A 26,614-nucleotide genomic window follows, 5' to 3' on the forward strand; every position below is an offset into this window, starting at 1 on the left:
TGGGAATGGTCCAGAACCCACATTAAAGAGAGTAGTTTGGATGAGCCAAAACAAAGGACTCCATTCACCTTGGGCCACAGTGAAGCAAATGCAAGAACAAGGAAGATAAGCGGTTCAATAAAATCCCCAAACCTTAAACCCCCTTAAAATTCATTTTCATTTAGATTAAATGAAATTAAATGAAATTAAATTAAATGAAATTAAATTCCTTTCCAACAGATGGATTCTTCCACTGTGCAGTCAAATATGTCAGAGCAGGCAGCCCCCAAAGGCAACGCTGTAGGGTAAGGAATCCTTAGGGAGTCCAGCAAGTTAACTGGCCAACACACTCCTAAGTACTTTATAATTTGATAATGAATTAACACTGTTCATATGGCAACACATACAAATCTGTCAATATTCTATCAGGACACCAGGTTTTACAACACTTAGAATGGTGCCATAAAAATGTAATCTGGGCTAACCTTTAGCACTGCAGTCAGCAATCCTAGAGATAATCCTCTTGTGGCCTCATTTTTAAATTTCACTTATTTTTTCACAAAATTATTAGTCAAGATAAATAAAAGTTATCTAATTATTTGAGATCATTTTTTGAAAGCCTGAAATTACTTTTCTTATTTTAGTGAGTTCCTTTTTCTTGCATAGCCAAATGGTTCTGTATGATATTTTTGTAAGGTTACCTGAAAGAGACTTTTTTTTTTTTTTCTTTTTTTTGCCTATTAGTTTAGTTTTGCTTTTTTAAAGGTTAGTCTTCTTTGGATAACCAACAATAGGCCCTACAGACCAACAAAGGCTGTCTCACTCTCTGCCATTCTTTAGGTCCCTGGAAGGGTGGAGTGGGTTTACTAACTGACATAGCACTCCTGTCTCCGTGACATGCACAGTGTCTCGGCATGCAGTGTCTTCTCTTCAAAGCACATGGACACAACTGATCAATCCACTGATCAGACAAACTGAATTGGGCAGCTATTAAGGAGACAAAAGATTCACTGTCCTTCAAGAGCTTCTGTCTGGTATGTAGAGATAAGAATCTTGAATCTGACTAAATATAAGCCTCAAAACAAATTTAAAAACCTGCACTAAAGAGTTTCATTGCATAAGGCTTGTTTCCACTAACTTGACAGATCGGCCCAGAGCACGTGCATATTAGAACATTTATATTTGTATTAATACCTTGTGCCTTTGTCTCTTTCAAAGATACCATACTATAAACCAGTATTTTCAGATGAGCTTTCCATTTCTCACATGCCTTTGGGAGAAATAAAGAGAGATCTAGACAACCAACCAACTTTGCCTTAATGGGGGAAAAATGGGTTTCACCAGGATTCCCAAAAACTTAAGAAATAACCCTTTACTGTTTAGACCTTTCGAAGAGTCCTCTGGAGGAGTTTCAATCCCATTTGTATTAGCTTATAACCACCACAGGCACAAATGTCTTCTATTAGGATACAAGCTCTATTCATTCCTCGACAAATAACCTACAAGAATGAACCCAGAAATATTTATGAAGCACCTAATATTACTCATTGTTGTGCAGGACAGCTATGCAGGTGTTAAGATTTAGATTCTAAGGTGGGACTTGAGGACTACCTTAAAAGGTAATTAAGAGCACAACACAGAAAAGGAATTCTATAGATAGCAAAGCACTTATAGGAGTTTGGAGGAGGAGCAGATTACTCTAGGCAGGGTTCAGGGGTCAGGTTTCAGAAACAGATAAGATTTGACTGGAGGAGGGGTGGTGGGCTGGGAGAGGAGGAAAACTTGGGATAGAAAGAAGACAAAAAGCTTTCCAGGAGGTGCTCAGCGCAGAGGTGTGGAGGCAGGCGGGAGAGCAGAAAACCAGCATTCAAGGAACAGTGAGCAGTGCAGTGTGGCTGATGTTGAGATGGCTGGGGCTGGGGTAAGGTGCAAAGGGCACGTACTGTCAGACCACGAAGGGCCTTTAATACCATGCTAGGGAGCACTCTGTCCTCAAAGGTTTCTGGGCAGTGAGATAAGAGAAAACTAATCCTTTATACACTGTTATTTTATTTCATAATAACCCTATAAAGTGGGTATCATCACAATTTTAAAGATTAAAAAAAATTAAATTCTGAGAGGTAAAGAAAATTGTTCCAGGTGGCTCTGTTTGTATGACAAAAAGGAGACATGAACATAGGTCTAATTCCATTGTCCCATGGCAACATACTGAGAAGCTACCTCAGTGCAAGGGCGGGGGGAGCAAAATAAATTGCACCTAATGCTCTCCACTGCCCAGGGACACAGGTAGGGCGCCTAACATTACCTGCCTGCGCTCTGCCTCAGAAGCCTGCCGCTTTGGCCAGAACACTCGGAACACCCCTACGTATGCCTCCTCCCCTTTGCTCTACCTGGACAGAATTTTCTTCTCTCATCAAGTGATCTACACTGAAAGGTCTGGCTCAAGCCTTACTTCTTCCGAAGAAGCCTACCATGATCATCACAGACGAGAGTGGCAATCTGCCTCCCTTTTCAACTCCTCCGTCTCCAGGCCACTGTTAGGTTAACAAGAGATAATGAATGTGAAAGGCCAAGCCCCACACAAATGAGCAGGCATGGGGAAGATTCACCTGGGGATGGTGCAGTGGATAAGAGACAGGAGAAAGCAAGACCAAGGAGGGTAACAAGTCCTCATTGTCAGGGAGCACTAAAGCTGCAGTCCAAGTCCACTCTATCCTAAAGCAGGAGTCTATAAGCAAAGGCACAAATTCTAGTCATGAAGAATGAGTTTGGACAGGCTATCAACATGTGAAGAACAGAGGTACCTGATCGGCCTCAGAGATGGCTGGAGTGAAAAGCATCAGAAGTAAGTGAAAATGATCCATAGAAACAGCATCCCAAGCATGCACATCAAAGCTTATAAGTAGGTGGCCACCTTGACAGTCCTGACAGTGATCAAAAACCTCCAGAAAAGGCAATTTAGGGATCAAGGTCTAGCCATCAAAAAGACAAGCACCACCAGCTTAGCCCAGAGGTGGTGGAACTTCTGCCTTTGCAGAACCTTTGAAAATCTTCCTGGGATGGTATACCCTAATTCAGGGTTTCCATTTCTCAAGTAACATGATGACTTATAAGGAAAGACTTATGGTCCCAAAATAACTAAAAAAAAAAAAAAAAAAAGCATTGTGTATTTTTTGAGCTCAGAGGGAGAAGTGTTAGGGTTCATCCTTGTCAGTCTCTAAATTCTGGCTTCCAATTCAGGATTAAATGACTGTAAACCAAGGGAGCATCACAAATAAAATTGCCATTTTAGAGGAAAATCTTCAAATTGGTCTCCAATTATCTCTCATAACAATTAAGTGCGTATAAAAACCGGCTTCAATGCGGTCACTCAAAGCAATTCCTCAAGAACAAATTACTATCCTTTACCATTAGAGAGTTGGCTGTTTTTTTCCCTTCTCTTTAAAAAAAAAAAGAGCTATTCCTCTTCTGTTCTTTGCCTTTTAATTGTGTTCTTGCCTGAATTCACTGATCAGTCAGTTTTTTTTTGTTTTTTTTTGTTTTTTTTGCGGTACGCGGGCCTCTCACTGTTGTGGCCTCTCCCGTTGCGGAGCACAGGCTCTGGACGCACAGGCTCAGCGGCCACGGCTCACGGGCCCAGCCACTCCGCAGCATATGGAATCCTCCCGGACCAGGGCACGAACCCGTGGCCCCTGCATCGGCAGGCGGACTCTCAACCACTGTGCCACCAGGGAAGCCCATCAGTCAGTTTTGAGGCCTCAGAAAAGTATCATTTTATAGAAAGAGGAGTTAACTAAAAACTGCAATAGATCCCCAAAGAGTCCATAACATAAGAAACATTTAAACACCTGACGGTCCCTTCAAGGCAGCAGGGATTACTCTGAGAAGGATAATATCTCTCATAGCGACAGACATAAGCAGCACAAGTTTTTTATATAAAACTTCTGATTATAACTAGTACATATTTATTACCAAAATTTCAGAAAATATAAATGCTGCCAGAGCCGCTGATTTTAACTTCTAAGAAGGGTAATAAGAGGATTAGGGAGAACAATGGACAACTACTACTATTTTTTCAGGTCATCCTATCAACTATGGCCCTATTCCAGGCATTCTCAGACTACCAATGAGGAAGGAAATGTGCTATACGGGGACCATCCTGTAATTACTGATCGCCCCTGTGCTAAGGAGTGGCAGATCCCCCCACAGAGTGTGAGTTTATGTAATCTGTCTGTTCAGCCCAGACACAATGGCCCAGGGGACAGCCTGGTCACTGCAGGAGAGGGGCAGGATTTCTCTCCCCTCAGCTAGCCAATCAGTGCCTGGAAAATGGTTCAATCACTGCACATTGTTCATGTACTGGAAAGAAATGCCTCCTCAGAGGGCTGCTCTCAGAACTAGTTACACTCTTATCAGTTAAGATAGGCAGCCTTGTAGAGGAAATGTGGGTACAGGATAGGGCCCAACAAAACTCACCTCTCAGGCTCTGGGAAAAGGATATAGAAGTACCCATAGTGGGAGAAGAAAAAAGGGGCAGATGAAGAGGAATTACATTTTCTCCCTGGGCTGTCTCAGCTACTTGAATGGTATCAACAATTTTACTAGGATGACTCTCAAAGCAACAACTCCAAGTTTTCAGTGCCTACCAAACAGTTCCACGTGGAAGGTCCAACTACACTTCACACTTGGCATGTGCCCCCAACCCAGTGCACTCTCACTCTTGGATTGCTTTGTCTCACTTCTGGTAATGGTCCAGCACCTTCTCTGTCATCCAGGGTCAAAATCTGGGTCCCATTCTCCACTTCTCTGCTCATCCCCCAGATCCAGTCAGCCACTCTGCCCCAGTATTTCTTCCTCTGGCCTCCCCCTTTTATTTGTGCTAGTACTCCCCAAATCCACACCTCAGTACAGATGCTACTGTAAAATAGTAGCATCTCTAATCCCTCACCTCGAACCCAACCTTCACTTGTATTGCTGGTGATCCTTCTACCACACTGTCCTGATCATGGCAATTCTTTAGTCCCTCCCCTCAAAGCAGCACTTACTTAGGACTTACATTACCGAGTGCCCCAAATCCAAACCTTCTATCAGACCTCCACCTCCCACCTCACCTCCTTTTGAAACTCTGGACATAATCTGCACCCTCACCAGGACACAGTACTGACCATCCTCTCACACACTAGCAGGGCTTCTAACCCTATACCTTTACTCATGCTGTTCCTAGGGCAGTAATGCTCTTCTCTCTTTGTCCCTTGTATTGAAATCTTACTCCTACCTCAAGTGCCAATTCCTCTAGAAAACTATTTTTCTCAATCTTCCTCTGAGTTTCCAAAACACTTCTGTTTGTATTTTTATTACAGCACTTCATCTTGCCTCATTATAATCCTTTGTTACCCCTCCTATACTATAATCTCTTGAGAGCAAGAATCAGCTGTCATTTAGTTTTTTTTTTTTTTTTTTTTTCCTGGTATGCGGGCCTCTCACTGCTGTGGCCTCTCCCATTGCGGAGGGCAGGCTCCGGATGAGCAGGCTCAGTGGCCATGGCTCACGGGCCCAGCCGCTCTGCGGCATGTGGGATCTTCCCAGACCGGGGCACAAACCCATGTCCCCTGCATCGGCAGGCGGATTCTCAACCACCGCACCACCAGGGAAGCCCTGTCATTTAGTTTTGAAACTCTTATATCAATGTTTCTCAAAATGCAGTCACTGATCACATTTATCAGAATTACCAAGGGCTCCACAGATTTCTACATACCCACACCTATGAAATCCAGTTCAGGGAATCTGCATCTTAACAAGCTGCCTGGGTCATTCTTGGGCTTATAAAGTTTAAGAACCACTGTCCTACCTTATCCAGGACTTAAATACTGCTGGTAATAGGTGCTCAACAAAGGTGTGCAGGTCTAACAACATACCTGGTGGCCACAGTTGGCTCGCATTTGTTCTTTTCATAGAATCACTGAATGTCAAGGTCAAAGGGCTTTATAGTTGGTATAACTGCATCATTTTTTGAATAATTAAAAGATAGAAAAAGACAGGAAAGACTAGAAAAAAAAATGTTTTCAAGTGAACTCTAAAAAAGAAAGACAACGAATAGACTAAGTAGGATAAGGAGGGAAAAGCATGTGCAGGTTCTTTTCGGGGCCAGAGGTGGTTAGAAACACAGCCCAGTAATTGACACTCCTTGGTCAGCTGCCACAACTGCTATGCTTAGCAACATGTCTCCAATAATTAACTGGAGACATGGGAGAACAAGGGATAAAGCAGAGAAACAAGAAAGGTAAAATAAATAAGAAGATAAGTTATGATTATGATCAAGAAATAAGCACCTTAAGAACACATATAAGGAAAAAGACAAAGATAATAATGTTGACATTAGTAACAACTAACACAGACCTGACACTTCAGATGTGCCAGGGACTTTCCTACACAATATCTCTACCCACTAAGGAACTTGCAAGTAGGCAGTCTAATCCCAAATAAGGGTTACAGATGAGGAAACTAAGGTCTGGACAGGCTAACTGGCTTGCTCAAGGACACACAGCTAGGTGGTGCCAGAACAGAATGGAGACCCACCCAGGTCTATCTGGCTCCATAGCCAGTGCTCTAGCCACTAATCCAAAGCTGTTGTAAAATATAAGCTGGTGAATGATTTTTAAAAATTACATGGATGCAAATGAGGGAATGAGAAAGAGGGGTGTGGGTACCAAAACAGAAGAAGAAAAAAAGCTGAGGTGAAAAACCTGACAGATGAATAAAAAGAAAGGGAATAAACAAAACCGTTCAAGGTTAATATATTTTAACATTCTATTTCTACACGTGATGCTATGTGTCTGGGCACAAAATGGAAGCAACTAGGTTAGGAAGGATTTTTGAAAACTGTATTTCAATGCTTATTCTTGGATTGCCCTCACTGCCCATGGTGTAATTACTACAGAGAGATTGGGAGGTGACTAGGTACCACCACAAACCATGTTACAGTATAAAATACAGGCATCAATTTCCTCTAGCCTTCACCTCAGAAACTGGACAACTCTTAAATAGAAATCATAGCACTGTAGCTCTATTTAAACCCAAATGTTCTCTCACAAGAGGTTAGTGAGAATGAGCTAATGAAACTACAGAGTTTCCTTTTGAAGGACCCCCTGCCATATAAAACTGTAAAATCTTTAGTGATAAAGTTTTATTGTATAATGAGGAAGTTCTGAGAAGATCAAGAGAAAAAAGCCAAAGCAGCATATGAAACTCTAGGCTATCTGCCAGATTCATTACCTGTTGTTTCCTTTAAAAAAATAAATAAATAAATAAATTAGCAGTGATTTACCAAACAATACAAAAGACAAAAGAAGACAATAATATTTCAAAGATTTTTTTCCCTCAGTTTAGCATTTCCTCCTTTTCATCACCATATCCATCATCATTATTTATGTACTTTCCCATTAAACAGAGAAAAACAAAAATACAAAGCACTGCTATTCTGATAACAAACAGCCTTGACCAAACATTCCACAGCTGGGTCCCTAAGGGAGTCAGGCAGCCCTGAATCCACCCCCTCCCTGCACCACCCCAGTGACCACAAATGAAAATGACCCACCATCTTTGGGAGCCTTGAGCCTTTCCACCCCTAGAGCTAAAGGTGTAATGAGCGACCCTGCAGTCGCTGGAGTCAGGAACATTCCTGAGAGGACACAGCTTTCTTACACAATATGTTGCCAATACATCTCCAAAAAGTTCAAAGCACTTACAAAATTAATTTCATTTAGAGAAAAGGAAACATCCTGACTCCAACTGTATAACTGGGATCTGACAGCTTCCTCATAAATGCTGATTTTGTTCTGATGTTGACCCTCCATGATAATATGAAGGAGCGTAAGGATCAAGTATAAACTGGGTTATAGAATTAAGATTTCGAATAAAACATTTTCACCTCTCTATACTTCTTTTGGTCACTAAGGCTCACTGACATCTAATGACTTGCTATAACCACAGAGTCTCATAGATAGCTCCGCTTCTTTTAAGAACCTATAGACCAAACAAGCCAACATTTAAAAAATTTAATGAATACTCCTTTTCTCTCTATTGTTCCCTAAATAAAAGCAAGGCCTCTGCCTCAATAAACTCAGCATCTTTCAGACCTGTAATCCATTCCAAATCCCAATCTCCATGTTGCACTGAGTTAAACATTAAAAACAAAAACAAAACAAAAAACACCCCCAAAACCTTTTCTTCTATGAATGAGCTTTCCAACATGCTTAATCTCCTCCAAAACATCTGCTTTCTGATGAAACCCAGGAGCCTCCAACTCTTGAGTAGAACATTCACTGTGTGGTCCTAAAAGACGCATATGCACGGATTTCTCTTGCAATATGCACTCCAAATTTGGATAAAACTTTCTTGGAGCTATTTGACATACTGTTCTAAAAACTGATCCAAGAGATGACACATTTTAAAGCACTATACCTCATTTACTGAAACATGTCCAAGTATAAAATTCATAGAAGAAAAAAAATAGCATCATTTTTTTAAAAGATTTGAGAATGACATTTAGAGTTGTCCTCATAATATAACTAGCCTTTGCTGCCATCTAGAGGTGAAAACTATGTAGTGACATCAAGAGTTATCAAGAAAACCAAAATTAACTTGCAGCCATCAATGGGGTAGAAACTATGGGAGCCCAATAACTTGCAGGCAGCTGACCCTACCAATGACCACCATTCCAAGCCATACTGTCTTTACCAACACATATCAGTATAGCTTATTAGAAACAAGCCCCATCAATATTGTGTTCCATATCAATTAGTTTACTGGACAGATTTCAGTTCTGAATAACCTGTGGTGCTCATATGACATTCCTAGACAATCTGAGTCAGTAGATTCTAAGATGGGGTTTGGGCATCGCAGTGTTTTAAAAGCCCCACAGGTGGTTCTGATGAGCATCTAGGACCACTGGGCCATGAAACCCTGGCCTTCCACACTGTTGAACCTCCCACACCCAGGCAGGTCAGAGTTCCAGGTTAGAAAAGACCTTAAAGCTTACATCTAAATGAGCTTCAACTATGGCAGTGTTTATCAAAGTATGTCAGGCTGCCACCTGCATCAGATAAATCACCCTGAGAGTTTATTAAAAATGTGGATTCCTGGGTGCATTCATAGACAAATGAATTACAGTTTCTAGAGGTAAGGCCCAGGAATCTACAATTTAAGTAGGATCCTATCATAGGTTTTTGTACACTAAAGAGGACAACCAGTCTAAATCCTGACAAAGTTAGGATATCACTGAAACCTATCTTGTAAAGGCTATTATTAATGCTGTGGTTACAAGATCAGCTGACCTGAACAATGATTTCAAGTGCAGCTGCTACTTATTCATGGTTTGCACAATGCGCAAATGTTCATAGAAATGTCCTGATCTGTGAAGCATTTCCTTCCTTTTTTATGCCTTAATATAACTTAGTGTTGCTTTTTTAAATTGTATACTTATTTTAGAAAATGTGGAGAATATAGAAGATACAAGAAAAATAAAAAGCCCTATTACTCCACTACCCAGAGTTAACCACTGATAGCACTGGTATATTTTCTCCTAGTATTTTCTCTTCAAATATACATAGTTAAAGTATGCATATAGTTTTAAATCCTGCTTTTTAACATTTCTGAATAAATACTTTCCTATATCTTGAAAAGCATAATTGTTTAAAGACAGCATGATATTTTCATGTGATTATAGTGTAATTCATTTACTCTATCCTGACTGTTAGAGCCTTGAACTGTGTCCATTTTTCATTGTTATAAATAATGCTAAAACAAACAGCCTTGCCTACATCTCTGATTATTTCCTGGCAGGAGAATAATATCAGAGTATCAGTATCTCATTTGCTATGTTTAGGACTGAATATAAAAAAAATGTTGGGCTTCCCTGGTGGCGCAGTGGTTGAGAGTCCGCCTGCCGATGCAGGGGACGCGGGTTCGTGCCCCGGTCCGGGAAGATCCCACATGCCGCCGAGCGGCTGGGCCCGTGAGCCATGGCCGCTGGGCCTGCGCGTCCGGAGCCTGTGCTCCGCAGCGGGAGAGGCCACAGCAGTGAGAGGCCCGTGTACCAAAGGAAAAAAAAAAAAAAATGTTAGTAAGAACACTAAAGCCTAAAACGCTCCTAGTGCCTAGAGAAGACTGTACCAAAAGAAAGCATATTCCCCATATAGTTTATCCTTTATTGAAGGACTCATATTTTTTAGCCAATTCTGTGTAGTGTTTATTTGAAAATCTAAACATGATTGCTATAATAGTTGGGGCATTTAAAATAAGTGAATGTTTACATAAAGAGACCAAGGGGCTTTACTGTACTTTATCAGTACAATAAAAATGTGGAGGGCTACCCTGGTGGCGCAGTGGTTGAGGTCCACCTGCCGATGCAGGGGACACGGGTTCGTGCCCCGGTCCGGGAGGATCCCACATGCCGCTGAGCGGCTGGGCCCGTGAGCCATGGCCGCTGAGCCTGCGCGTCCGGAGCCTGTGCTCCGCAACGGGAGAGGCCACAACAATGAGAGGCCCGCGTACCACACACACACACACAAATGTGGAAACAAGTTTTATAGAATGAAAAACAAGAAGTGTTTCCACAAGAACAGTATTAGAATCTATGATGAAAAAAAAACTACAATTCATTTTTAAAAGATTTCTATTTTTGAGCTCACAGCAGGAAAAGACAATCCAACAAAAGAGGGGGAAATCATCATCATCATCTGTGGATTATCATGGGAGAACTACAGTTAGCTGAGACCTTTTTCCATCTCTTTACCAACAAGTATTCTTATCCAAGAATATTTTTCCTAAATAAATGAAAATAAGAGTATATTTCTAAGCAAATATGAACTAAATCAAGTCTTTACTCTTTCACACTCTACAACCCACTTTCCCAGTCCAGATCATTCAACCTATCTGTGATTCCTCTCTCAACCTTCATAGGCTAACTGTGGACAAATATTAATACAATTCTACCTCCACAATGTGCCTCCCCCCAACCTAAGTCCTTACTATCCCCCTACTACACACACACTGTCTATAGAATCAGGTACAATTTTCACTATCTAGGCCCAGTCTACATTCCCATTCTGCTTCTCAAATACAACCTAATTTAAAGTCATTCCATTTCTCAACTGTATCCAACTTCCTGACCCAGGGACATTGCCAAAAGTATTCCTTTACTCTGGAATGCTCTCCCATTCCTGTTGTTAAAAATCCTAATAGTCTTTGGAGGCCCAAGACAAATGTTACTTTCTCAGTGAAGCTCTCTTAGATCCCTCATTTGAAATTAACCTTTCTCTGGCAATCTCATTACCCTTTGAGATGAATTTGGGACACTTCTCTTGTTTATCTCCCACTAAGCTATGATTGCCAAAAAGCAAGAAACATAACCTATTTATCTTTGTATCTAACATCATCTACACTTGAGGGCCTTGCACAAAGCACACACTTAACTCATGTTGGCAGAATTGTTTAACTGAATTTTCTTTCTTCAACCTGACAGTCTGATGTGTCCCTAGAACCTAGTGTTTTCAAAGAAGCCAAAATCTCCAAGCTGACTCTATGTCCTGAACATGTCTGTTTCTCCACCAACTGTACCATTAACCACCTTCTGTTTTTCTGTTTAATTCAAGATCAAGGAGGTATGCAAGCAGAGAATCCCAACACGGATCCCTAAACCAAAATCTACAGGCATTGCTAAGCTTTCCCCTAAAGCTCTCCCAGGGCCTATGGATAAGACTGGCTGTGGGAAGCTACACATCATAAGGACTGTCACCTCTAATACTTTCCTCCACATGGGAGGGAAAAGGTAAGTCATGCAAATGTACTGCCTGGATATTCACCTACAGAAATGTCTGGAAAGCTGGAGTTACTAGTATGGAAGGACAAAGATGAAGGGCTGTCTCTCCAGGAAATGGTGAAACAGCAAACAGACAGATGGTTCATTCACAGGTTGCTGGACCTGGTGAATATCATCCTGAAAGAGCAGGACATCTGCAATTACTTTAACTATATATGTATATGCATATACACACAATCACAGGCCCAGACACACACCCCAAATCCTCCCAACTCCTCATCCTACTTGTAATCCAACCCGAAGTTGGACTATCATTAGCTTGGAATAGGACTGAATTCATTAGAACAGTTCAAAAGTTTTCTAGCGAACCCAGAAGTAATTCATTCCACAGAACTTTGCCAAGAAGATGTGGTATCCAGGATTCCTAATCTGCTTCAAGAAAGTCAGATTATTTCCATCAAAATGGCAGGACAATTAAAATCATACTTTAAGTTCTAAAACTATGACTTCTTTATGACCAGGAGGAAAAAAACAAGTGGTACTTCTTAGTTACAAAGAAGAAAGGAACAACAAAAATGAGTAACAGCTGAACACATCCTTTGTGTGGCCTACCTCATAACTGCTGGTGTAGTGTGCACACTTGGCTGCTGGCACTTAGTCTTCTGTCCCACTTTCCCTAGTAAGTTGCCCCTCCTGTATATACAGGCCATGGAATCTCATTGCTAGGCTTGTAAAGCAAACCATTTTAGATTGGTATCGTTGCTTTCTATAGTAATCAGGACATCTGAGAGTCAAAGGTCACTAATACTAAGATCTTTTAGGGAGATATAAATCACTGTCTTCGATGTTTTAAAAAAAAGACAATTTATCATCTCAAAGGACATTATTTAATCACATCTGAATCAACACTATTGAAAACTCAGTTGGTTCAAAAAAAAGCTTGGGATCAGGAGACTCAAACTCCAATTCCAGTTTTTCACTCATTTGACACTGAGCTTGGCATTCATTAGTCTAAGCCCTGAGTTTCTAGTATGTAAAACAGAAAAGCTGAATAATTCTTCAGGTCCCTCCCAGGTCTCATCATCCATGAGTACGTCAACTACGAAAACTGAATTCAACCAGTCACCTACAAGGCAGGGCTCAGTTCCCTGGCAGTAAACTAAAGTAGTTCTTTTCTTCACACTAAAAACTCACCGAATCAAGGGAAACATGTGTCTGTAATTTAGTGTGGATAGAGTAACATAATGATATTTTAAGACAAATAAGGCATTTTTGACCTGGGAGACAGTTATATCTCACAAAGCTTCAGTCACAAAAAATGAATACATTCTACGAAGAGCACGACCCAAGGTTTTCTGTGATTCGGCACTAAGAACTGGATGCATGATCTTGGAAGAAATCCTGCTGGTTAAGGACAGTGCTTTAGCTGGCTGTCCTGGGATGGAGTCAGCAGAGCAGGAGCAAAGGAACTGCCATTCTTCACAGTCATCCAGCCAAGCCCAATTCAATGCATTGATGTCACTATACAAATGTCCCTGGGACCCACCTCAATTTCAAGGAGGAGGAGAAGGAGCTGGAAGTCTGGGTAGCATTGAGCTATACAAGCCAAAGAGAGGGATGATGTGCAGTAGTCAGCAGGCAAATGGCATAGGGAGAAGGTGAGGAGGTTGGGTGAATTAAAAACCCGAAGTGGAAAAGTCTAAGTTAAATGAAAGCAGTAAGAGAATGGAAGGAGTGGACTACAAAAAAGATGACGACCCTCTGACATGAAAATAATACAAGAGAGACAGTTCAGAAGGAAGTGCAGGGCAGTAATGGGTGGATGGTGCAGTGGGAAAGTGTAGGGGGCTTAGGGATATGCCTGACATTAGCAGGTAATATTCAGCGAACAGAGAGTGAGTGAATGAGGGAGAGAAGGGCCATTCAGTCAAGACATAAGTGAGAAAAGGTGCTAAGAGATCTCAATGGTATATGATAGGGTCAGGAAAAGCAGATATGCTGGGTAACATTCAACACTGATAATTATGCTAATGCAAAGAAAAAACACTGAACCTCCTAGGATGGAACCCAAATAGACTGAAGAAAACCATCAAACAAAGCAGGAAAAACAAGCACCAACAGTACTCCTAGAAAGACTCAATACCCTGGGAATGTTTTACCTTGAAGATGAACACAAAATACATTTTACATTAGAGATTTCAAAATTGTTTTCTGCTATGTTAAGAGACTTCCTAAAGTACATTTTCATGCCAAGCTGGCATAAGTTCAAGAGCAAGCAAGATAAGAAAGACAAGATATTGTACAAATAACTAAAAAAAGGATAGGAAAATAGCTACACTCTTTAAATGGTTACATAGTTCTAATCCCATTAAGACAAAAGTCTTTAAAATAACAGAATCTATCCTAACAAAAACTATACTGATTTTAAAGCAATATGTAGTGCAATAAAAATGAATAAACAACTTAGACCTGGGATAAGTTCAACAAAATGGTGTTTGACCTATAACACAACCAAAATATAAAGAATTCTGCCTCCTGAGCATAATTCTGTTTCTGCAGAAATGTGATTCCTCCAAAGATAAAAATAAAAGAAGCTATCCTAATAATTCTATAGTGATTTTATTAAGTTAAACTTTTTAAAGGAAGCAGATAAAAATCCAAGTGAACAAAATGCATTCAAATTGTAACAAAAATTTTAATTTTTGTATGCTGGAGTCTTTCCTCAGCTGTTCATTTATTTAGCTTCAATGATTTCTGAACTAATCTCCTTGCAACTTTTTAGAATAAAGTATCTGATTGTAACAGGAAAGTGACTGATCTCACACATAACTGATAATTCTGGACTGAGTAATGGAGTAACTGATGTAATGGAGTAATTCTCTCTGGGACGCGTTTCAAATTCCTGCTTTTGAGGACATGTGACATAACTCTTGGGGTCTGACATTGAGTCTGGGGCAGGGGTCTATAAATGTAAAGACCCCACAGGCCAAATACAGCCCACTGTCTTTTTGTATGTCCTGAAAGTTAAGAATAGTTTTTACATCTTTAAATAGAAAAAAAAAATCAAAAGAAGAATATTTTGTGAGATATGAAAATTACATGAAATTCAAATTCCATTGTCTATAGATAAAGTTCTATTGGAACACAGCCACATTCGTTTACATATTTATTATCTGATCATTTCTTATGCTACAATAGCAGAGTTGAGTAGCTGTGACACTGGCCAACAAAGCCTAAAATATTTACTACCTGGCCTTTTACAAAAAAAGTTTCCTGACCTCTGGTCTAGTGTGAACTAGACTAACAAGGAGTTCAAGAGCTTAAGAAGAGCTTAATCAACTAATTTTTTAAAGCAATGCTAGCAATTTAAGAATGCAATTAAGAATTCTATGAAAGCTGATGAAAATGGGGAAACTATATTTCAAGCTGTTTGTGATATATTTAGTAAAATGTATACTTCTATGAAAGCCCTAAAGTGTTTTGTGCCACAAAATAATGTAATGTGTTAATGCTGAATCTGAGGGGGAAATGGAACTATTTCTAGGCCTTCCAAATTCCTGGTATTTTCTAAGACAGCAGAGCTACTGTACATGTTATTTAGAGAAAGATGTGTAAATTTGTACCTTTAAACGTTCATAATTGTTGTCAAGAACCACTTGTTTAATCATTTGCAAGAATTATAGAAATTGTATACAGTAAAGTAAAACTTGGTCTTTGTTACACAGTCTTCAAGTACAGAACAAAAATGTTACACCTATCCCTCTCCTCTTTCCTTCCTCTCACCTTTTAAAATTTATCCTACCCCTGTTTTTTGCCCTTAAGCATCTGTCTTAAAAGAATATCATTTGCATTATGATTGAACCACATCAATGTATAAATCCCATAAACAGATTATGTTTTTCCCTCTAACTCCATACAGTGTCTAAAAGAGAGCCAAGCATGAAAATTCAATAAATGATTCTGAAAACAACATGCTCTGAAGTCGATCCTCTGTTGTATGTTATCAACATCTACTGTAAATATTCCAAGTCTGAATTTTATATGTAGAGGCAATGCTTTACAACATCTACTATTCATGGCTGCCTATAGATGTGAGAAAAGGAAACTCTGGTGTGAAAAAAGGAAAAAAAAACCCCCAAAACTTAAGTTATTCAGGTTTAAAAAATCCAAGGTGTTCCCCAACTTCACCGTTTCCAGAAGGAATTCAGCATAGATAAAGCAATGTAATTTTTAAGGATAAAATGATATTACAACAAAAATATTTACAATGCTTACATCAGCAATCTCAAACAAAATGAACAATCACACTGATTCTAGGTGACAAAAGCTGTCACCAGTAGGAATTATCAGCTCATTTACAAAGCAAAAGTCGGCTGTCCTTTCAAATATATAATTTCAAAACATAATTTAAAAACTAAACCCAAATATGGTTAGAATAAAATGATAGTAGACACAGTTATAAAACACAGACTTCTAATGTATTTTTAGAAAGAGAAAAGCAACATCTGCCAAGCCCATCAAAAGCCTAACCAGGATTTTGACAACTCTTCCACTGGACCAAGTTTCTTTAGACGCAGAAGTCCTATGTTAAAGTCTCCAAGATGTGGCTGTGAAATATTACTTACTTAAAGAACAAATCCTTAATGAGTGCCTTCTAAGTACCCAGATACTACTATAGGCCCTGAGGATACAGCAAAGAACAAGATAAACAAATTTCTGCTCACATGGTGCTTACATACTAGTGTGGGAAGACTGTAATAATTTAATAAGGAAAATAATAGTTGGCGATAAGTGCTCTGATGAGAATTACTGCAACATGATAATTTAAGTAGATAGCTACTCTACATTTGCTGAACAGGAACTTAGGTGTGTTTGAACTTAGGTCTTAATGTCAAGAAAAGGCCAACCATTCAAAATTCAGAAGGACAGCCCAGAAAGGAAAAGGAACAGCTATTGCAAAGGGCTAAGACAGAATGAGCTTGGCCTGTTGAGGCACCCAATGAAGGCTGCTGTGGCTGGGACAGCATAAACTACAGGGGAGTCAGTAAGTTCCAGCAGATACCAACCATGGTAAGCAATCTAGATTTTATTCTGTGTGTTGGAGGGAAGCCAGTGACAGGTTTAAGCAGGAATGTGAGCTGATCGATCAATTTGTCTGCTGACTGAAGCACAGAGGGACAAGATGGAAATTGGGAGCCCTGTTAGAAGTTTACCACAGAGGTTTAGGCAAGTGAGGATGGCAGCATGTACTCTGATGGCGTAAACAAACAAAGAAACAAGAAAAAAAAAGGAAAAAAGATTCAGGATATGTTTTGGAGACAGAGACAAGACTTGATAGATCAGATGTAAAGGGTGAAGGAAGTAAATAAATGAATAAATCAGAATATGCCTAGGCCTTTGTGAAATTGGGCAGTTGGTGATTTAATATACTGAGATAGGGAAGTCTGGAGAAAAAGCAGATTTGGGGAAAAATTCAGGAGTTGGGCCTCATTTACATTTGACATTCTCATCAAATAAGTACAGACAACAAGAAGACAGCCAGGTATGTGAGCCTTCAGCTCTAGGACCAAGTATGAGTTCCTGGGAAGAGATTGTTCTCAAAGTCCAATGGTACAACCTGCTTATTTGTATCTCAGAGTAATCAACATTCTTTAGAAGAGTACACTTTGGGAGACTAAGAGTTAATAGACAATTTGATAACAATAATGTATCTAAACAAAAGGTTTATAAACTATGAGCCTCTTTAAACTGATAAAGGATTATTATTTTAGAGATGAGATTCTTATCATTGATAATTAGAATAATTAACTTTGAGAAATTTAAGTACACAGACTAGTTTCTGACTGCCTGTCTATGAATTTCAGCCTCTCTACTTACCAACTGAATAACACTGGGCAAAGCACTAAACTACTTAGTGCCTCAATTTCCTCATCTAAAAAATGGAGATAACTGTACCTACACCATGGTATATTTATAAAGATTAAATGAACCAGTACATGTAAAGCAATCAAAAAAGTATCTGGCACAGAGTGACCGCTTAACAAATGCAAATTAGTATTGTTACCTGCAATTTCCAGGCACTGCACACAGAAGTGTCTTCACACTTCAGTTTTCTATTTAGATGCTTGGTAAGAGATGGCATCAAAGATTCAGAATAAGCTAGGGGAGCATATGAAAAACCCTCCTCAAAAGAAGTGGAGGTGAAGAGTTTTGCAGATTGCTAAAAACATCCTCTTTAAAAGTAAGCTATAGGGACTTCCCTGGTGGCACGGTGTTTAAGAATCCGCCTGCCAATGCAGGGTACACGAGAAGATCCCACATGCCGCGGAGCAACTAAGCCCGTGCACCGCAACTACTGAGCCTGTGCTCTAGAGCCCGCAAGCCACAACTACTGAAGCCCACGCGCCTGGAGCCCGTGCTCCACAGCAAGTGAAGCCACCACAATGAGAAGCCTGCGCACCGCAATGAAGAGTAGCCCCTACTTACCGCAACTAGAGAAAGCCCATGTGCAGCAACGAAGACCCAATGCAGCCAAAAATAAATAAATAAAATAAATAAATTTATATATAAAAAAGTAAGTTATATATATGCCGGTAATTCCTAAATTCGTAATCTCCAGCTCCAACCCTGGAGCTCCAGACTCATATACCCAGCTGCCTACTGGACACTTGATTTGGTAATTTAATAGGCATATTACTGGAATAAAAAGGGAAAACAATCGGTGATCTCTTTAGTAAGTGAATGACCAACTGACCACTTCCAACAGCAGAAACTCTTGGCTCTGCTCCATAAGTCATGAAAACCATGACGTAAATAAACATTCAGCTTCACACTGAGAAAGTGCCCAGTTTGGTCAACTACTTGAAATCTCAGGCATTGCACCTGGTGCATTAGCACTAATGTTTTGCAATTATGATTCTACTGCATGTATTGTTTACTACCATACATGCAGTATTATATATTATTATCAAATAATTTCTTAAGGTAGGCAGGGAATAAGGAAATAAGTGAAACGAAATATTAGATATCATTAGATGATTCCTAGGCTCTGTTGCCTGAGGCATACTGTGCTGTACACACCTCAGCAGAGGCAATTCTCAGTTGTCTTACCCTTGACCATGACTCCAATCACCACCAATGATGACACCAACAGGGTGACCAGACATCTCAAGTGGACTGCCCCAGCAAAATTCTAAGAGCATGGCCTTCCACTCTCAAAAGTGTCTAGACTGGATGAGAAATTATATATCTACCTGTGTATACTATCACCAAAAGTCCTGTAAAATGCATTCACTCATTCAGTTAATATCTACCAAACACCAACTAAGTGCCAGGTACCATGTTGGGCTCCAATACAATGCAGGATTCTAATACAGGCATACCTCGGAGATAACTTAGGTTTGGTTCCAGACACAATAAAGTGAGTATCACAATAAAGCAAGTTATTAATTTTTTGGTTTCCCAGTGCATATAAAAGTTATGTTTCACTATACTGTACTCTATTAAAATTGTGCAATAGCATTACATATAAAAAGAGTACATACCTTACTTAAAAACTAATTTATTGCTAAAAATGCTAACCAATGCAGGGTCATGACAAACCTTCAATTGTTTAAAAAAAAAAATGCAGTATCTGCGAAGCACAATAAAATAAGGAATGCCTGCAGAAAAACAACAGGTTTTGAAAAGCCATAGATGTATGCAAAAAGGGTCATATGTAGATCGAGAGCTTTATTAAGGGTCTCTGAGTTACATACCTCATCTAAGAAGTTATGAAAACCACAAAAACATAGTTCAATTCCTTGACAATAGACAGATAGCTAGATAAATATCATACACAGTGTGTGTAGGTGTTTGGGCGTCCGTGTGTTTGTACAGTTTGCTCTTAGAAAACGTGCACAAGAATTCATTCATAACCACAGATGTTAAGCCTTTGTTGTAGATAGATGTAGACTGTTGAATAAATGACTAAATGTTCCATCACCTTACCACCATAAGCACAAACTGCAAACAGATGATAAGGCAAGATGTTTACTTTTATAGGCAAGTAGCGTAACACATGACAGGAGTAAAGGCATTACTACAACTATCTTTCCTTTCTCTGACTTAAGGCACTATTTTTCCTCTGACTTTCAAAACAATATATAATTCACATATTTTAGGCTGATCTTTCTCTATTAATATAGGTAGGATCAGAAAACCTGAATTGGTACAGCTGTGATTTCTTCTGAATTAGAAACATTATTTAGATAATTTAAACAAATCACTGGTAAATAATCAATCAAGCAGATCTCAAGGAAGCTTATACACTCACCTATCTTCAAAGCAGTTAACAAAGCAAAGGCCTTTGATAAATTTAATGTTAGCAATTTTCAAAGCTCAATGTTACAGCTAGAAGGAACCTAAGAAGTGGGGTGATCCTAGGGACTCCAACATATCTTGATGGGAATCCAGGCAACTTAGATGAAAGAGGCTGTAGCACTTTACAGTACTAACTAGATTCAATGTTTAAAACTCTTGGTTGGTAAAACCCTTAAAAAGATGATCTCTAAGGACCCGTCACTTCACAGACTATGACACTGAGGACCAGAGAAGCCACACAGTAATAGTGGGAAAAGTGTGACTTTGAAAGTCAGGTGCTCTTGACTAATGTCTTCCCAGATCTCTCCCCTGCTGTGTGTTCCTAAGAACAATTAACTTTTCTGCTTCTCATTTAAATATGAAGGTCACGCTTACCTTTTAGGCATGTTATGAAGATTAAATTAAAACGCTTACCCTTTATGAATGTTATGAAGATTAAATGAATTCATATTTATGAAAACATCTGGCACATAGTACTCAATACATGTTCATTTCTTTGTTTCCAAAGGGTGACTAACTTGAGAGACACATAGCTGGTGAGGGCAGGAAACAGGACTAGAACCAAGAATTAAGATCCCCCTCACCACTCCAAAAATTTTGACTGTTTCTTTTTTCTTTTTTTTTTTTTTGTGGTACGCGGGCCTCTCACTGTTGTGGCCTCTCCCATTGCAGAGCACAGACTCCGGACGCGCAGGCTCAGCGGCCATGGCTCACGGGCCCAGCCGCTCCGCTACATGTGGGATCTTCCCGGATCTGGGCACGAATTCGTGTCCCCTGCATCGGCAGGCGGATTCTCAACCACTGCGCCACCAGGGAAGCCCTTGACTGTTCCTTAATTGGCGTTTATCCTTGAATCATACCATAAAATATCGTTTTTAACACCTCAGTTATGGGGGCAGGGCCTATTAAAGGAAACGTGAAATATACCACAGCCTGCAAAAAAAAGGTATTTGTGCCTTCAAGCACAAGCATACATTTGCTAAAAACAAAGCCTCAAAAGAGTCAGGAAGTTTAATCAATGAAGTATTATACTGGCAACCTTTTGAAAAATGCCATCTGCTCTGTTGTATCTGAAGCCTGCCCTTCTGGAAACAATGTTGTAGTAGAGCACTGAAACAATGTTCGTCGTTTCAATGGCTATTTCTCAACTCACATTTCAATATTAATGATTGCAGCAAATATGTATCAACTGTCAATCATGTGCAGGGTCCTGTGGACTCTACAGACATAAATCAGGCTTTGGTTTTACCGTAAAAAAATCTTAGAATCTAGAAAGAAGAGAGGCAGACTCTGAAGAATGATTTTAAAAAACCAATTGTATATTAAGTCATGAGACTTGAAAAGTTCAAGGCCAGCCTGTGGTGAGGAGTTACTTAACACTACCTACTCAAGGATAAAATACTCACTGCATTGGCAGCAGGTACACGTACCATAATAAACATTGTCTGAACTGTGTTAACTGAATTCTACTCTCGTTTCTGACACCAACTAGCTATGTGAACTTGTCATGTTATTTGATATCTTTAGGTTTCATGTTCCTCATCTGTCAAATGGGTGAGTCCAAGCGGATCTCCAAGTCTCCTTCAGGCTCTAAAAGTCCAAACGATATGATGATGATATGATGCTGCTGCTGCTAACGATAGCAAGAAAAACTAAAGCTTTTATTTACTGCTCACATATTATATGCCAAGCACTGTGCTAAAGTGTATCATTTGTATTATCTTCACGACAATCTTATGAAATTGGCATTATTACGCTTATTTTACAGATGAGGAAAAGGAGGCTAAACAGTATTAAAAGGCTGGAGTCGCGATTTGAACAGAAGCAGTCTGAACCTTACCCAGGAGTTAACCCTTAACCGCTAAGACCAAACTCCCTGTCTCCGCGAAAACTGTCTTATCAGTTAAAAAATAAGGACAAACAAAAAACAGCTTGGAAAAGGGTCCTTCCTGACTAGAGGGCAGGTATGAGTTACTGTCACACTTGTCTGTTTCACGTGTTAGTATATCTCTTGCTTCACTTGCTCCGCGACGCTCGCGTGCACCCCACGGCGGTGTGCACCACCGCGGGGCAGAGCGCGGCGACCGCCAGAGGCAGCGCCGGCCCGGGCTGAGGCGCACGGAAGGCTGGGGGGTGGGGGAGGCCCCGCAGGAGCGCGGGCAGAGTGGGTACCTGGGCTGCTGGATGCTCCTGCCGGCTGGGTCTCCCACCACTCGTCTCCAAGATCGTCTGCCATCTCCACGCGGGACTCGACGTGGCCAGACTACCAATGAGGAGCGGGCGCTGGCCGGGACTCGCGCTGCTTCAGAGCCGGGCTGCCGCACGCTCAGCCTCTCCTCAGACACTGTCGCCTCCGCCCCGCGGCGATGACGTCATAACCTCCGCCCCGCCTTCCCGGCAGCTGCTTCCAACTGTTCGCAGTTTCTACACCAGTGCGGATGTGCAGGATCAGTCTGGAGACTTAAAGTAAACCCCCACAAAAGCCGAAAGAAAGGAAGACACGTAAGCAGAGAGAGTGTATCATTTTTTAAAGCGTTTCCTTTAAAACTTTTTGTTTAGGTTTTATTTTTGCCGAATAGATATTGTCGAAAGTGGGAGACGGAATGCTAAGACAGTTTTCCTCTGTTCAGTTTCAAAGGCCTTGAGTAGCGGGAGAAGACCATAGCACGTGGGTGTGTTTTCGCCTGTGTGTTAGTGTTTGCGCGTCGGTGTGTTTTGACAATTTGCTCTTTAAGAAAACGTGCACAAGTCTTGACCATGAATTTTGGACCTTTCTTGTAGATGAGGGTACTGCTCTTTTTATACGATATGAGGAAAGCAAATGTTGACTGGTCCAGAAGGGCTTGCCAACGGACAGACGCGAGAAGTACGGAGAGTTTATAGTCGACTTCCCCGCACTCTCTTCGACTGCGCCCCCCCGCCCACCCGGTTTTGTGAAATAAGGGAAGAAGAAGGGAGCCCGTTGCTGCCCAAGTATAGGTAAGAGACCTACGGTGCTTGTCTCACTTCCACAAGTGGCAGAGATGGGCAGGGAAAACCCCCTGGGCGCCGAGGGCTGGGGCCAGCTGTAAACTAAGTGTGGACGATACTTTTCAGGAGAGTCATGAGGTGAAAATCATACGAAAATGCATTAAATACACGTGATGTGCCTGTCACTGTAATTGGAATACTGGTTTAAAGATGAGTAGGATACGATCCCGCCTTCCAGATTTCACCAACTCAAGTAGAGGAGCTACAACTTGTAAGGATGGTCTAAACTAATGACGAGGATACATTCTCAGAAACAACCGGGAGTCTTAATCTGATGAGGATAGGATTAGCCAAATGTGAAAATTATCCAAAACCCACCCAACTAATAGGTGGCTTAGAAATGCATTACTGATTAGACTTTATCAGTATGTCCTAAACGCCCTAAAAGGGAAGATATTAGCTATATAAATATGCCAAATATAAAATAACCTGTAATCATCGAAAGTAATGTGTCTTTCATGAGGAAATGTAGATGGCAGAAATTATGGTGGTTGACTGAAAAGTTAGATAAGAAATACCAATGTGGGGCTTCCCTGTTGGCGCAGTGGTTGAGAGTCCGCTTGCCGATGCAGTGGACACGGATTCGTGCCCCAGTCCAGGATGATCCCACATGCCGTGGAGCGGCTGGGCCCGTGGGCCATGGCCGCTGAGCCTGCGCATCCGGAGCCTGTGCTCCGCAACAGGAGAGGCCACAACAGTGAGAGGCCCTCGTACCGCAAAAAAAAAAAAAAAAAAGAAAGAAATACCAATGTGGAGGAGGAAGTGCCATGACTAATAAGCATATGAAAATATGTTTTGTCTCATTATTAATCTGAGAAATACAAAAAAGACTACAATGAGATACTGTTTTTCATTCCGTAAATTGACAAAATTAAGAAGTCTGGCAGTACCAAATTCTGGAGAATATGTGTGTGAGTGGGACTCTTAAACATTCTGCTGTGAGTGTAAATTGGTATAGCTACTTAGAAAAGCAATATGGCAAAATCTTGTAAAGGTCAACATAACACACCTTATGTTCCAGCAATTTCCACTCCTAACTATATACATTTGGGAAACTCTTGCATATGTGTATCAGAAAATTATAAAAGAATATTCACAGCAGCACTGTTAATAATAGCAAAAATGTGGAAACAGGGCTTCCCTGGTGGCACAGTGGTTGAGAGTCCTCCTGCCGATGCAGGGGACACGGGTTCGTGCCCCAGTCCGGGAAGATCCCACATGCGGTGGAGCGGCTGGGCCTGTGAGCCATGGCTGCTGAGCCTGCGCGTCCGGTGCCTGTGCTCCGCAACGGGAGAGGCCGCGACAGTGAGAGGCCCACGTACCGCAAAAAAAAAAAAAAAAAAAAAAACCACCCAAATGTTTTATATAGGAAAATGGATAACTAAATTACAATATAACCACACAATTAAGCAGAGTAAATGAATGAACATACATAATAATACGGATATACTTTGGAAATATAATGGTTAATTTAAAAAAAGCCAAGTCTCAGATACCATTTTGTAAAGTTCAGATACAAAGAAAATTAAAAAAATTTCAGGCAAAAAAATTCATATGTGATTTTAAGGTAAGAGACTGGTAAGCACGAAATTCAGGATGGGGGAATTCCCTGGTGGTCCAGTGATTAGGTCTCCATGGTCTCACTGCTGAGGGCACAGGTTCAACCCTGGTCAGGGAACTAGTGTCTCACAAGCCTCACAGTGTGGTGAGGCAAAAAAAAAAAAAAAGAAGGATATGGATTGGTGGGGGAGGGGAGTGGTCAGGGAGATGGGATTAGGAAGAACAAAGGTAAATGTAAATTATTGGCAAAGTTCTAATTCAGGTAGAGTGGATGTGCATTTAAGTATTATGCTTTATAACTTATAGGTATGTTACATATATTTTTGTGGTATCAAATAACACGTTATTTGTATAATTTAAAATATAAGAGAAAAGATCCACTTACACAAAAGAGAAATTTTCATTAAAGTTAAGTGCTATTCATTAAGAACTCATTAAGAATTCCAAATAATGACCCTTTATCTCAAATGACATTCAAAGCTGCCAGACAGTCTTACTACTTTCCCGTGTGAGTTCACTTTCCCACTGTCCTGATCTTATCCCAGGATCAGTCTTCCTATTGGCCCTGGATTCCAACCACCTCAGATGCCGGTCACAAGTCCCCAGTTGTCATCTATGCTTCTGACCTACCAGCTATAAATCAGAGGTTCTCATGGACCCCCTCCTAGGGTTCAGTCATTTACTAGAATAGTTTATAGAACTCAGAGAAGTACTTATATTTACTAGTTTATTATATAAAGAATACAGATGAACAGCAAGATGAAGAGATGCATAGAGTAAGGTACAGAAGGGTCCCAATCACAGGAACTTCTGTTTCCGTGGAGTTGGAGTGTGGCATTCCTGGCATATGGATTTGTTCACCAAGCTGGAAGCTCTCTGAACCCTATACTTTTGGAATTTTTATGGACGCTTCATTATGTAGGCATGATTCATCATTATCTGTCTCCAGCCCCTCTGCCCTTCTTGGAGGATGGGGAGTGGGCTGAAAGTTCCAAGCTTTTAATCATGGCTTGGTGTTTCTGGTGACCAGCCCCTGTCCAGGAGCCCACCAAGTGACACGTTATTAGAAAAAAAGACTCCTACCACTCAGGAAATTCCAAGGAATTTAGGAGTTCTGTGTCAGGAACCAGGGGGCAGAGACAGTGCCCTTTTAATCATACTGTCCTCTTCTTCCATTATGACTCTGAAGCAGTACTATTGATGCCCTGCTCCATTTTCCCTTGGCCCATATCTGAGCTTCTTTGTAGCTGTGGTAGACTATTTCCATCACGCTGACAACTTCCCTCCCTGAGCATCCCTACCATCTGCTGCTTTGGCACCATGGGAGCTTGCTCAGCCCAAGAATCAATGCAGTTAATGCTCCCAAGGGCAACCCTCAACCAAAAGGGAACAGGTGTTAGTAGATAATGCTCCAGATTCTCTGTCCTTTGGTGGCACAATTTTGAAATATGTTTAGCACAGTTTTTTAAAGGGTCCCCAGATAGACACTTTATTGCCTTTTCTGTTTTTCATGTCTCCTTTCCCCAGTCTCTCGCTTGTGCTTCCTGAGATCACCTCCCAAATAATATACCTGCACCCAAGTCCTAGTCTCAAGGTCTGCTGTAGAAGCAACCTAAATTAAGACAGTTGGTACTGGAAATACCCTAGAAAGCAGACCCTCAAGACAAAACTTGGGAATCAATTTACTCACTGATCAGAGGGTAACAAGGACATAATTGGTAGTTGTAAGAAGAATGGTAAAAACTTCTGGTGTACTGTAGCATCACAATAACTAAAACACAATCACCTGTGGTAGATTAGAATGATGTACAGGTGGAAGGGGAAATGCTGGCTTGTGCAATAGCTCTAACACTTGAAAGATATGGG

The 26,614-nt window shown here is 40.7% G+C and overlaps 2 protein-coding genes across 4 annotated transcripts in view; one reads left to right on the forward strand and one right to left on the reverse strand.

Annotated features, from left to right (window-relative positions):
- FILIP1L (filamin A interacting protein 1 like) overlaps positions 1-15,754 on the forward strand; it is a 309,709-nt gene extending 293,955 nt beyond the window's left edge. For both annotated transcript variants that reach the window (XM_059064839.2, XM_059064845.2), the window contains one exon: positions 11,631-15,754. In XM_059064839.2, coding sequence (XP_058920822.1) covers positions 11,631-11,810 — 180 coding nt within the window. In that variant the 3' untranslated portion in view covers positions 11,811-15,754. The remainder of the gene's footprint in view (positions 1-11,630) is intronic.
- The window catches only part of CMSS1 (cms1 ribosomal small subunit homolog), a 383,345-nt gene extending 360,811 nt beyond the window's left edge, over positions 1-22,534 (reverse strand). Inside the window, exon 1 of one of the 2 annotated variants that reach the window (XM_059064867.2) lies at positions 22,331-22,534. In XM_059064867.2, the coding sequence (XP_058920850.1) occupies positions 22,331-22,394 (64 nt within the window). In that variant the 5' untranslated portion in view covers positions 22,395-22,534. The remainder of the gene's footprint in view (positions 1-22,330) is intronic. The other variant, XM_067034821.1, reaches the window with a different exon arrangement.
- Between the last annotated feature and the right edge of the window lie 4,080 nt (positions 22,535-26,614).

This window comes from Kogia breviceps, chromosome 5 (assembly GCF_026419965.1).
Source record: "Kogia breviceps isolate mKogBre1 chromosome 5, mKogBre1 haplotype 1, whole genome shotgun sequence".
Lineage (NCBI taxonomy): Eukaryota > Metazoa > Chordata > Mammalia > Artiodactyla > Physeteridae > Kogia > Kogia breviceps.